This window comes from Chlorocebus sabaeus, chromosome 15, assembly GCF_047675955.1.
Source record: "Chlorocebus sabaeus isolate Y175 chromosome 15, mChlSab1.0.hap1, whole genome shotgun sequence".
Taxonomy (NCBI): domain Eukaryota; kingdom Metazoa; phylum Chordata; class Mammalia; order Primates; family Cercopithecidae; genus Chlorocebus; species Chlorocebus sabaeus.
The window spans coordinates 57,030,162-57,042,814 of record NC_132918.1 but is presented as its reverse complement, the minus strand read 5'-3'; the positions used below and the strand labels follow the sequence as shown (position 1 = coordinate 57,042,814).

The following is a 12,653-nucleotide window of genomic DNA, read 5'->3' as shown; positions in this document are numbered from 1 at the left end:
AAAAAAGATCTTACTTTGTTTAGGGCAAAAGTTATGAAAATAATGAAAACAATTTTAAAATCTCAAGCCCCGAGATATGGTAAAGAACATCCTAGGAGTCCTTAGGAGTTGTGAGTCTTCACATTTTCCTTCCCTTGTTCTAGGAAACAAAGACTGGCCTGCCATTCCAAGTTCCCAGGGGCTTCCAGTCCCCAGGCCCTGCTTGGAGCCCCATTTCCTGGCAGCCTCTCTTTCCGCCCTAACAAAAGCTGTCCATCTCAGGGCGTGTCTGGTACTTCTCCCTGGCAACCTCAACCAGAGCTCCCCCAGCTTCTCTTCCCTGTGGTGAGAAATGGAAAAGGATGGCAGACACAGAGAAAATGCCCGGCAGCTTTCCCGGTAGTCCACCCCGAATGTTTACGAATTCTGCTGTTCTACCTAGCCTTCTCTTACCTTCCCCAGTGGTTCTGTCCAATAATTTCCCAAAATTATCCACACTGAAACCAGACAGCCCTACACATTCAATGGCTAATGCATTTGGCAACAATGGACGACATGGGTGGGGAGGACAGGGGAAATCTACAGCCTAGATGGGATACAAATGTTACCATCCTTGGGCCTGTCCCCGGTGAGTTTGCAATGTAGGGGCAACACCTATAAAGATAAATATTTATAGACTGATTTTAGGGATAGAATCAGGAACAAAAGGGCAATAAGGTTGTTTTGTTTTATATATATATATATATTTATTTATTTATTTTGAGGCGGAGTTTCGCTCTGTTGCCCAGGGTGGATTGTAGTGGTGCCATCTAGGCTCACTGAAACCTCCGCCTCCCAGGTTCAAGCGATTCTCCTGCTTCAGCTTCTCAAGTAGCTGGGATTATAGGCATGCACCACCATGCCCGGCTAATGTTTGTATTTCTTAGTAGAGACAGGATTTCACCATGTTGGCCAGGCTGGTCTGGAACTCCTGACCTCAAGTGATCTGCCCACCTTGCCACCTCGGTCTCCCAAAGTGCTGGGATTACAGGCGTGAACCACCGCGCCCAGCCTTATTTTGTTATAATTTAATGTGATTCATTATAATCTGGGGGCTGCAAATGATGATGATAATCAGATCATGCAAAAGACAGTAATTATTATTACATCTACGCAGCCAGAACACATTCTAAGTTTCTCTCTTTGCTGGTAAGTTCTCTTGCTATGTATCATCAAATTAAAAGCACCACCTTCCTCTTCTACCAAGTCCAGGTTAATTCTCATCCTGGTGTCTGTCTGACTCTCTACTGACACACATCTCTTTAAACAAATAAAAAAGCAAAGGTTCTGGGTCTATACCCAACATCCACAACGGTGCCCTTCTTATGCCAGCCACTGAGGAAAGGAGAAAAATTGGGAGGAGAGAAATCAAGAGAAGGAAGCTAAGGCTCAGGGCAACAGGGAGGTTTCTTCCAGATCTCAAAGTGATCTCTGGCAAGCTGAGGTCTAGTGTGTCCCTTTCCACCTCTGGTGGTCTGGTTGTTCTCACGCATTTTTTCAGACACTAGGAATGAGGAAGTGCCCCCAAGAACTTCAGGTTTTTTGAGATGAACTGTGAGTTGGGCATGACCAAGGTTAAATGATCCAGCTGGGCACTGTGGCTCACACCTGTAAACTCAGCACTCTGGGAGGCTGTAGGCAGATGACTTGAGGTCAGAAGTTCGAGACCAGCCTGGCCAACGTGGTGAAACTCCATCTCTACTAAAAATACAAAAAATCAGCCGGGCGTATTGACGTGGGTCTGTAGTCCCAGCTACTTGGGAGGCTGAGGCACAAGAATCGCTTGAACCCAGGAGGTAGAGGTTGCAGCAAGCCGAGACTGTACCACTGTACTCCAGCCTGGGCCACAGAGCAAGACTCCATCTCAAAAAAAAAAAAAAAAAGTTAAATGATTCAATCCTTCAGAAAAGATTCTCAGATATTGCTGGTCAAAAAATCTGGCTTGAAAAGCAGCAGGTGTCAGGAATGTGAAATAGGAATCCTATTTCAAAGCCACCTCAAATTCCTTCACTTTTAATCTACTGATGGGCCATCAGCAAATCTCACACAGCGAGGATAATCTCATTTTCAAATCAAGAGATTTAATAAGCACAAACCACCTGCAGGTGGGGAGGGGTGAAACGATGACTAAGACATAGTCCTCAGAAGACGCTTAAAATTCAATTACGGTTTTTGTACCTGAAAAAGTTAACATTTTAAAATCCTTAGCTAACAGAGACAACAGAAGACAGGTCATGGCGAAGCATATGATTGTATTTAAGAAATGTTCAGAGAAAACCAAAGCTATGCCACGATGTGTGGCCAGGCGAGCTGGTAGCCCAGGGGAGCAGGAGTAGAAGCGAGCACCTAAGAGCAGGTAAGTCTGGAAATTGCTGGGAGGAGGAAACTTGCTGGGGGGTGGGGGTGCTGGCACATCTACCAGCCCGATGAAGGGCTCCCTGCAGGAGGGCAGGTGTTCCATGGTGTGGCTAGTGGGAGGGCAGGGGTCAGGATGGGTCAGGCTGTGGGCAGAGGAGTGAGCCTTCCAGGCAGTGGAGGCCACTGAATGATCATCAACCCTTAACCACAGAGGAATGGGCTGAAAGTGCAGGGACAGCCCCTACTCGGTACCAGCAAGCCAGATACCTGAGAGTCACCCTTGTCCTCCAGAACCTCCACCTCATGTACTTTCTACAAAGCAGAACAGAGCAGGCAAGGCCCTCGGGGTAGGGTGGGCTCATTCCAAGACCTACTTTCTACACACAGCCCAAAGACGAAGTAGTAGCAGCCTACTGCCTATAGAAGCATCCCTTGCTAGCCTACGGAAGCTGCCTCTGACACCAGCCCCCAGAGGCGGGTCAGGTGCTCCTGCTCTAGGCCCCAGTAGCAGCTGTTCTTCTCTCATCATGACTCTCATAGACCTTTACTATAATTATATCCACAAATGTCTGTGTTTCCAGCAGGACTAGAAGTTCCAGGAGGGCAGGAATACGCTCAAAGAATAAATAAATAAACAGATAACAGAGGGAGGACAGAAGAGAGAAGGAGCAGGAGGGAAGGATACATGAACAAATGACTAAACAACAGAACAACAAAAAGGCAGCTGCCTGCAGGGTCGCTTCATTGCACAGCTTCAAGGAATGCTATTCACATTATGCTCAACATGGACAGCACCTCCAGCAGCACAATGCCAGGGGCAGGGCAGGCAGGTGGCTGGTCAGAGCGAGAAACTGGCCTGCTGGCCTCAGCTAGGAAAGCAGACAGAGCTTTTGCATCTCCATCCAATCCTCCTGCTTTCGCTGGAAGAGTCTTGGGGAAGGGGAGGTCAGAAGATAGTGCACAGCAGACACATCCCTGACCCTCCCTTCCCACCACACACACTGAGATGTACCGAGTGAGGCCTAAAAGCCGACAGAATGCCATTAGAGCTTAGGAGGAAGATGTGGGTCCCACAGGCCCACTCTCCTTCCTCAGACACCTGCTCCTTCTTGTCTTCTCGGACGCCATCAAATGCCCCAGTTGGGACTGATGTATGTCACCCCCCATGTCTCCCACCACTGCCATCAGCAAAAGGGCATATCCAGTGGCCCAGAGAACCATTTGGCACCAGTGGGACTGCACAGCCTCCCTGCCACAAGGAAATCTCTCACCCTGGACCCAGAGCACCCTCCCCACAATCCCAGCCTATATTCCCCAGGCCAGGGGCACAGCTGCCAGGAGGGGGCTCTTTCACTGGCTTGAGGTATTTCCTCCAGAGCGGCTTCTCAAGGGCCTCCCATTTAAACCAGTTCCCTGATATCTTTAAAGACCTGATGTCCACCCGGGATTATCTGGCCCAGGGTGTGCTCCACACCCTGGTCCATGCATGCCACTCTTGGAAATCCACTGCCGTTGCCCACCAGCCTAGAGAAAAGCCACCATTATGCTAGGCACAGGAAATAAGATAAAGCCACATCCCTCTAGCTCCTTCCGTGGCCCATCTCCAGGGGACTCGGCTCATATCAGCAAGCCCATGTTGCTCTGAAAGATTCCGCTGAGCTTAGCGGGCCCAAGTCCCCCATGTACAGAAGGTAAAGGAACTCCGAGGTCATATAAAAAGAGCCAGGGCCAGCATGAGGGCCAGGCCTCAGGAGGCTCTCTCCACTGCACAGGCTGCAGAGAATGCTGGCACAAATGACCAACAGATGCAAAACTGTGCAGGCAAGGTAGAAGAAGCGGCTGTGGAGGTGACTCCCCATCCCATAAGGCTTAGAGACGCACATGTCCCCTACCTAACTCAAAAGCTCTGTAAAACCTAAAACAACCCACTAACGATGCAACAAAGTGGAAACAGGAAACAGGCTTTTCGGGGCCTTGGAACTCCCCAACAGAAGGCACCAGGTGAGATGCCAGTAGCCATCTCACTGACAGCAGTGATTCTCTAATGACCATGTTCCAAGGGCCCACAACCCTGCTCCTGACCAACTACTCAGCATTCCTATCAGTCACAGGCCCCAGCTATAAGCCTGGCCGTACAGAAGCAACCCTTACTCCCTCTCGGGGAGGCTCCCCAGTGGTTGGCTTCCCCAATTCAAGGTTATCTTACTTCACAATGACACGCTAGTGAAAAATATTGGACTGGAAACGAGAGGTGAGGTCCAGCCCAGAAGTATTAGCAACTCACAATGGGACTCTGGGACCCTGGGCAAGGCCTCCCTGTTCCCTGGGGCTCAGACTTCCCATTTGAACATGTGGGAGAGGTGGTGGGTTCATTTCTTAGACTTCAGCTATCATTTCTGTGCTTCTGGGAGCAAAGGGGGTCTGTGGAGCCCAGCAGGGGTCTCTGTTCATCAGGAATTCTGAGGGAGCCCAGATGTTCCCTCAAATTCACCAGAGACACTTTATTCACCAAACTCCTAGTCCTTTCTAAAGCTTTTGCAGACTTAGAATAATCAAATGTTTGTTGAGAACCTACCAGGGTCCAGGCACTTTGAGAGGCACTAAGGAAACATGAAGAAGTAAAAGAATTGTCTTCAAGCAACCATTTTTCAGAGACAGAAAGTGAGTCACAGAGAGGCCTCAAATTTTACTAAAGGCAACACAGCTAAGAATTCAACTCCCAGGCTGCCTGATCCCCACAGGTTATCTCCCAGGGCTCCAGGCCCGGTGAGACTAGCACTGGGATGTGAATACCACCAAAATCCCTTCCAGACACAGGGAATGGTCAGCTCCATGAAACTGGGATCTACTAAAACAGGCAATCAGAATCCAAGGCAAATGCTGGCTGGCTGAGAGGATCTTCTGAAACACCCAGCCAGGCCCCCAAACCCATCTCCATATTGGGCCTGGACACTACCTTCTAACGTCCTTCTCCGAATCATCCATCTCAGGCAATGAGCATCAGCAGACAGGGGCCAGTCACATGACCTCCATAACCCTCATGTACACACAGCACAGTAGCACTGTTCATGGCCCACCCAGTCCTCCCATAGTTGCCTTTCTTTTGGACCCCCTTGTCAGAGAGGGTCTGCAGAGCCAGAGCTGGGGTCCTGCCCGACAAGGACAGCCTTCTGGGGTCCTGCTCGGCAAGGACAGCCTTCTCCCAGAGCAGAGCTGACCAGAGCTCAGTTTGTCTCCCTGCAGCCCCATTCGAGAGGCCTCTGGAAGGATGCTCCGAAAGCCACTCCTTCCTACAGGTGGCAGAGGGGTCCCTGCTCTTTAATCTGGGCTTCCCGCCTCGGGACCAAGCTGGTTTTCAGAGATGTTTTCCTGGGGAGGGAGCCAGGCAGCGGAGAAGCAGTCTCCCCCTCCCCCAGCTTTGGCCGGCTGCCACGGTGACCTCCCCTCCCCCAAGAAGGGCGGTGAGCTGGGAGGTGGGGGTGGGAAGAATCCACCGATGCTCTCAGGAGGAGTGCTGGGAAGCAAGGCAGGGCGTGTCGCCTGGGCCTTTCTCTGCCCAGAGCCAGACTTCACAGCCTCTTGGTGTGAGCTGCCCCTGTATCATTCCCCAAATCGCCTTGAGTTGGGGTAGCCTTCACTGTCATTGCCAAGACCCCTGAACAGCAAGGAGGCTAACGAGCGCTGGCGAAGGGCACCGGGTCTAGAACCTTCTGTGCCCAGTCGGACGTGAGATAGGGGAGGTAGGCACCCCGTTCCCTCATGGCCTGCACTCGCTCTTTGGAACAGAGACAGGTGCGGGTCTTTTCTCCCCGGTGCTATCTGTCCCAGCGCCTGGACGTGCCCTTTCGCATGGTTACCGGCAGGGTCCGCAGGGAACCCCCCTCCAGTGCAGCCGAGTGGGGGTCGGCCAGACCCCAGTTTCGCTTCGTTCTCCAAGGAGGGCGCCCGTCGCTCTCCCCACCCCCGGCAGCACCCAGCCACCTGCGCGGTCGCCCGCAGCCGGTGCCGCAGTGTGAGCTAGCCAGCGAGCCCGGGTCCTTCACGCCCTGGTCCGCGCGGCGGAGCCAGCCGCCGCCCTCCGAGCCCCCTGCGGCGCCGCACCTGCACCCGCACCCTGGGCCCCCCACCCAGAGCCCACCCTCACCTCCACCCTGGGGGCCAGCACCTCCTCCGTCCTCACCCTTGGCCCCTCCCCAGTCCGACCCCGCCCGAGCCGGCCCCGACCTCCCCATCCCTGTCCCTCTCCTCTATCCTGACACGGAGGGGCCTTTCCGAGCCGCAGCCGGTGGCCCCAGTGGGGTGGGCGCTTGGGCGGCGGGGGTCGACTCGGCGACAAGCCAAGAGATTAAGCCGGCTACTTACCGCTCTGCTCCCCTAGGAACACCAACTTGAATTTTCTCAGTGGATTCCCAAAATCTCCCCCTGCGGACATGGTGCTGGCAGCCGGGGCCGGGAGAGGAGGAGGAAAAAGCGAAGGAGCAGGGAGGGGAGAGGAGGAGGGCGAGGGGAGGCGGCCGGCGGTGCGGGAGCCGGAGGGGGAAGGGCTGGCTGCGCGCGTCCCTGACTCCCCAGCTGCGTCCCGGCCCCGGCCTGCGGCTGCGTGTCCGGCGGCGGCGGCGGCGGCGGAGGAGGAGAGGGAGGAGTAGGCGGAGGAAGGCTGGGGCTGGGCTGCTGCGGCCGGCACTGGCTGCGGTGCGAGGGGCGCGCTCTTTACGCCCGAGGCGCGGCGCTGGGAGAGAGGCGCGGGCGGAGCGGGGCGCAGGGACGGCGCGCAGGGACGGCGCGCGGGGCGGAGGAGCGCTCTCTAGAGCCGCGCCAGTCGGCCCCCTCCCACCTCCCTCCTCCGCCGGCGCCTGCGCTCTGCGCGCTCCCCAGCCTCTGATGTCATGCGGGGCCCGCGGCGCTGCGGGGCTGGGGGGCGTGCGGCCGCCCACCCGAACCCGCACCCGGGCAGGAGAGAGCCTCCTCGCTGTACCCCTGAGAGGCCCCCGGGTCGGACCGTCTTTCACTACCCCGCTGCGTCTGTCTTTCTCACTCTATCCCTCTTTCGAATCTAGAAAATGACACGAAATTGTCAGGGGACATTTGTTTCTGGTCTTTTAAACCTAGATGCCAGTCCCTTCCTCCACCTCGCGAGACACCGATGCACAGCGCAGTCGTCCGACAGGGCAGAAAGGAACGAAGGTGGGGGAGAGCCAGGGTGTGGCGAGGCTCTTCAGGGCGGGTAGACCTAGGGAAACCTGGTGTACTTGGCGCAGATGGAGCTCGACTCTTGCCCGGTGTGGCTTCTAGCCCGCCCTCCCCTCTCGAGGCCTAGACAGTTTATTTGGGCGGCCTCTTGTGGGGTCTGTGGGTGCCCCCGCAGACCTGGCCAGCGAGAGAAGAGCTGCTAATATAGGGCGCGCCTACCTCAAGCCAGCTGTTCATTTGGATCATTTTATGCTAAATCATAACCTGCCCCATGGGAGAGAAGGAACGGTGACACTCTGAATGCCAGTGCCACTATCTCCAGGACAGTGCAGTGCCCTGCGTTTCTTGATCCTGGGGTCGCCAGGCTGACAACGCCACTCCCCACCCTGGCAATTACGTGTATCTGGACAATGAGCTATCTGAGGACACTTGGGTGACCTCTCCTTGGCCTCTACTCGCCTGGTCCATCAAGGCACTCAGACCAAGCTGTGAGTGGGTGAGAGCAAAGAGCAGAAGCCAAGCGCTAGAAACACTCCCAGGACAGCCCGAGCCTAAGGCATGCTGGTTAATTGAGGTTTGACAAAGCTGCCCCTTACTCTTCTGCCACAGCGCGGTCTTGTTCGTTTATGGCTGTTCAGTGAGCATTTATTTGAGATAATAGTCTGCATGTTGGTGAACACGATGGTGTGTGCACGTATGTGTTATACAAAGAGAAAGAGGAGTGAGACACAACCTTCATCTCCAGATTTCTCGGACACTTGTTACCCACTTTTTGACTGATGGGGCTTGCTTGGGCAAGCCTGTCTGTGTCCCTGGTGTGCTCACCTCGAATCTCTCTTCTATTTCTTGTTAAAAACCTGACCGCAAGTTCCATAAAAGCAGTCATCCCAAGGACATAGCTCAGAGTTTAAGAAATAGTTGTTGAATGTTCCAATGAACATCTAGAACTCAAATCAAAATAACTGTCCTATTCTCATAATCACCTTTAGTTTGGAACCTCAAGGGTTGTAAGTCATCACCTAGAATATCTGCCCCATTGTGGCTGGCACCAGGCTCAGGGTAACCCTCCAGACTCCCACCCACGTCTTTGGGGCTCCTGCTCTCTTAGGAGACCGTATCCAGCTTGGGGCTGAAGAAAGCTCTAGAAGGAGAGGAGACTCCCAAGTCACAGCCTTTCCTGTCTCTGTAAGTGATCCCTCCAAAGAAGGGCCAGGGAGCTACTGGCCAGGGTACCCAGCCATGCAACACTCCTCCAACCTGCACCTTCTCCTAACATCCGGTGCTGTCTCCCTGTACCTTCTCATCCTGACCTGAGGAGATCATCGGTGGCAAGACAAAGCAGCTAAGGTGTGCCAGAAAAGGCAGCATCTTTTGGGTAAGCCTTGGCAAGTCCTGTACCTCCTCTGATCATCTGGTCCTGCATATGTAAGGTGGTATGGCAGTAGGGGAGGGAGGTTTGGGGCAGGGCCCCTCTGGGCACCTCTAAGCCTCCAAGTCATCCCATGTGCTTACCAGGTCCAGCTGGGCCGACTATGGTCCAGCTTACCTTGGGGGACTCTGTCGTAATCTGCCAGTTCAAATGACAAAAACCCGGCTCCGACTACTGGGCTGGCTTAGGCAGCTGGAGCAGATACTGGCATTGTCTCCGAATGCAGTCATCATGCTGTGGAAATGAGAGCCGTAGAGACTCCAAGTTTGCTCTGCTCCAAGTCTCTCTCCTCCAACTATCACTGATTGTCTCTCTTGATTTTGGGTCTTGTCCTTAACCTGCCCTAGAGCAGACAGGCTTTCTCCAGGTGGAAGATGTTGCCACTAAACCTCAGCTTGGCAACCTCACTAGAAAGAGTTTCTTCCAAATAGCATCTGTGTGTTCCATTTTAAAAAAATCTTTAAATCTTCCTATTTAGTATGTGCTGTGTATATGTAAGTTACAAAGAAAACCCATCACTATGAGTGCCCATTTACCCTCTACACAGCTGGAGGCTCAAATATTACAGTACTTTTCAGGTCCCCAGGTGTTTTCTTCTCCTTCTTCTTCCCCAACTTGGAAATCCAGAATCTTGGCTTTTCTTTGAGTTTTATCACGTTTGGATGTGCCCTTCACAATACTTTGTTTTGTTTTGCATCTTTTGAATCTTATGTAAGGTATCAAACTGTGTATTCTGTCCTGACTTGCATGTTTATTAACGTCATGTTTCTGAGATCTATTTGTTAATTCATGTAGCAGCAGTTCTTTCATTTTCACTGCTGGTTAGTATTCTACTTATGCCCCAATTTTTAAATGATTTTCAGTAAAATGTATCATTTAAAATTTTTATTTTATTTTATTATTGTTGTTGTTATTTTTGAGATGGAGTCTTGATCTGTCACCAGGCTGGAGCGTAGTGGCACCATCTTGGCTCACTGCAACCTCTGCCTCCCGGGTTCAAGTGATTCACCTGCCTCAGCCTCCCGAGTAGCTGGTACTACAGCCATGCACCACCATGTCCAACTAATTTTTGTATTTTTAGTAGAGCCAAGGTTTCACCACGTTGGCCAGGATGGTCTCAATCTCTTAACCTCATGATCCGCCCACATTAGCCTCCCAAAGTGCTGGGATTATAGGTGTGAGCCACCACGCCTGGCCTTTTTAAAAAAATTTATTTTAAATAATTGTATTTAATAATTTTTATAATCTCACATAGAGATTATAAAAAGCACTACAGGGAGTTTCTATGTATCCTGCACCAAGCTACCCCAGTGATAACATCTTACATAACCGTATTAATTAGTAAAACCAGGAAATTAACGTTGGAAAATGCACTCAGTTTTCTTTCTGCTATTAACAAACAATGCTGCTATCAACATTCTTTCCATGTTTCTTGATGCCCCTGTGAAGTTTTTCTAAGATATGTGTCAGCAGGTAAATTGTGGTATAAAAACAAGTGTACGTTTAATTTTGTGCAAAACTATTTTTCAAAGATATTCGTCAGATCATATATCACTTACAGCATCATCTATATTTTTCATTTTCTTCAAGATCTTGGTTTTCCTCAGCCCTTTGCTGTTATATATATATATGTATACATATTTTTAAATTAAACTTTTTGAGATCGTTGTAGATTCACCAACAGAAAAAAAAAAAAAGGGCAGATGTGTGTATCCTTTATCTAGTTTTCCCCAAGAGTAAGATCTTGCAGAACTATATACTACAATATCATAATCTGGATACTGGCATTAAGACAGTCAAGGTACAGAACATTTCTGTTCTGTGCCTTGACAAGCAAAGAGCCCTCATGTTCCCCTTTTATAGCCACGCCCACTTTCCTCCCACCCTCAACCCCTTCCTAACCTCTGGCAACCACTAATCTGTTCTTCATTTCAATAAATGTGTTATTTCAAGAATCTTATATAAGTGGCATTACACAGTATATCACCCTTTGGGAGTGGTTTTTTTCACTCCACCTGGCTGGAGCACTCAAATATTACGGTACTTTTGAGGCCCTCAGGTGTTTCTGCCCCTCCCGCTCTCCCCAGCTTGGAAATACAGAACCGTGGCTTTTCTTTGAGTTTTTTAAATCACATTTGGATGTGTCCTCCAACAATACTTTTTTGTTTTACATCTTTTGAATTTTATATAATGTCTCAAACTGTATATTCTGTCCTATGACTTGCATTTTTCTTAACATTATGTTCCTGAGATCCATCTGTTGATTCACATAGCAGCAGTTCTTTTATTTTCCCTGCTGGTTACTATTCCACTGCCTGTCCTATTTTTTTCACATAATTCTATGGAGATTCACCCAGGTTGTTGTTTGTAGCAGTAGTTAGCTCCCTTTTACTGCTGAATGGCATTCCATAGTATGGATGTACAGTTTGTTTAACCACTCACCTGTGGAAAGGCATCTGAATTATTTCCAGTTTGGGGCCATTACAAATAAAGCTGTTATGAACTATCATGTAGAGATTTTTGTGTGAAAGGAAGTTTTTATTTCTCCAGGATAAATGCCCAGGAGTGCACTTGCTGGGTCATATGCATGTTTGTTTTTTAAAGGAACTGCCAGACTTTTCCAGAGTGACTCTACCACTTTCTACGCCAGCAATGGATGAGTGATCCAGCCTCTTCTCACCCTCACCAGCATTTGCTGTTGTCAATATTTTAAGCCTTTCTGAGAGGAATGTAATAATATCTCACTGTGGTTTTAATCTACATTTCCAATGACTGATGATGTTCAACATCTTTTCATGTGCTTAATTGCCATCTGTATATCCTCTTAATGCAATGTCTGTTCATGTCTTTTGTCCATTTTTAAATTAGATTGTTTTCTTTACTGTTAAGTTTTGAGAGTTCTTTATGTATTCTAGATACTAGTTCTTTGTCAGATATGTGATTTACAATATTTTTTCCTACTCTGCTGGAGTGCAGTGGCACAATCATGGCTCCCTGCAACCTCAAACTCCTAGGCTCAAGTGATCCTCCTGCCTCAGCCTCTTAAGTAGCTATGACTACAGAGGTGCGCCAGCACACCCAGCTAATTTTTAAATTTTGTTTTTATGAAGACAAGGTCTTGCTGTGTTACCCAGGCTAGTCTTGAACTCCTGGCCTCAAGCAACCCTACCACCTCAGCCTCCCAAAGTGCTGGGATTACAGGCATGAGCCACCACTCTGAGCAATTTAACAAGGTCTCTTTCAAAGCAAAAGTTTTTGAGTTTGATGAAGTCTAATTTATGGTATTTTCTTTTATGAATTGTGCCTTTTGGTGTCATGTCTAATAACTCTTTACTAAGCCCTAAGTCCCAAAGACATATTCCTATGTTTTTTGAAAAAAAATTTAAAAATAATTTTATGTCTTCCATTTATGTTCATGGTCCATTTTGCGTTAAATTTGTATGAGGTGTAAGACTTAGGCTGGAGGGTTTTTTGGTTGTCTGTTTTCGGGTTTTTGCCCATGGATGTCCAGTTGCTACAGCACCATTTGTTGAAAAGATTCTATTTTCTCTATTGAATTTCTCTTGCACCTTTGTCAAAAACTTGTTGGTCATCATTGCTGTGGGGTGATGGTGGAAGTCCAACCGCCCCACATGGTCTACGCTGACATTGCAGGTGG

The 12,653-nt window shown here is 49.9% G+C and overlaps 1 protein-coding gene across 1 annotated transcript in view; it reads right to left on the bottom strand.

Annotated features, from left to right (window-relative positions):
* The window catches only part of RAB6B (RAB6B, member RAS oncogene family), a 68,455-nt gene extending 61,215 nt beyond the window's left edge, over window positions 1-7,240 (bottom strand). Inside the window, exon 1 of the mRNA XM_008009081.3 lies at window positions 6,739-7,240. Within this exon, the coding sequence (XP_008007272.1) occupies window positions 6,739-6,808 (70 nt within the window). The 5' untranslated portion in view covers window positions 6,809-7,240. The remainder of the gene's footprint in view (window positions 1-6,738) is intronic.
* Between the last annotated feature and the right edge of the window lie 5,413 nt (window positions 7,241-12,653).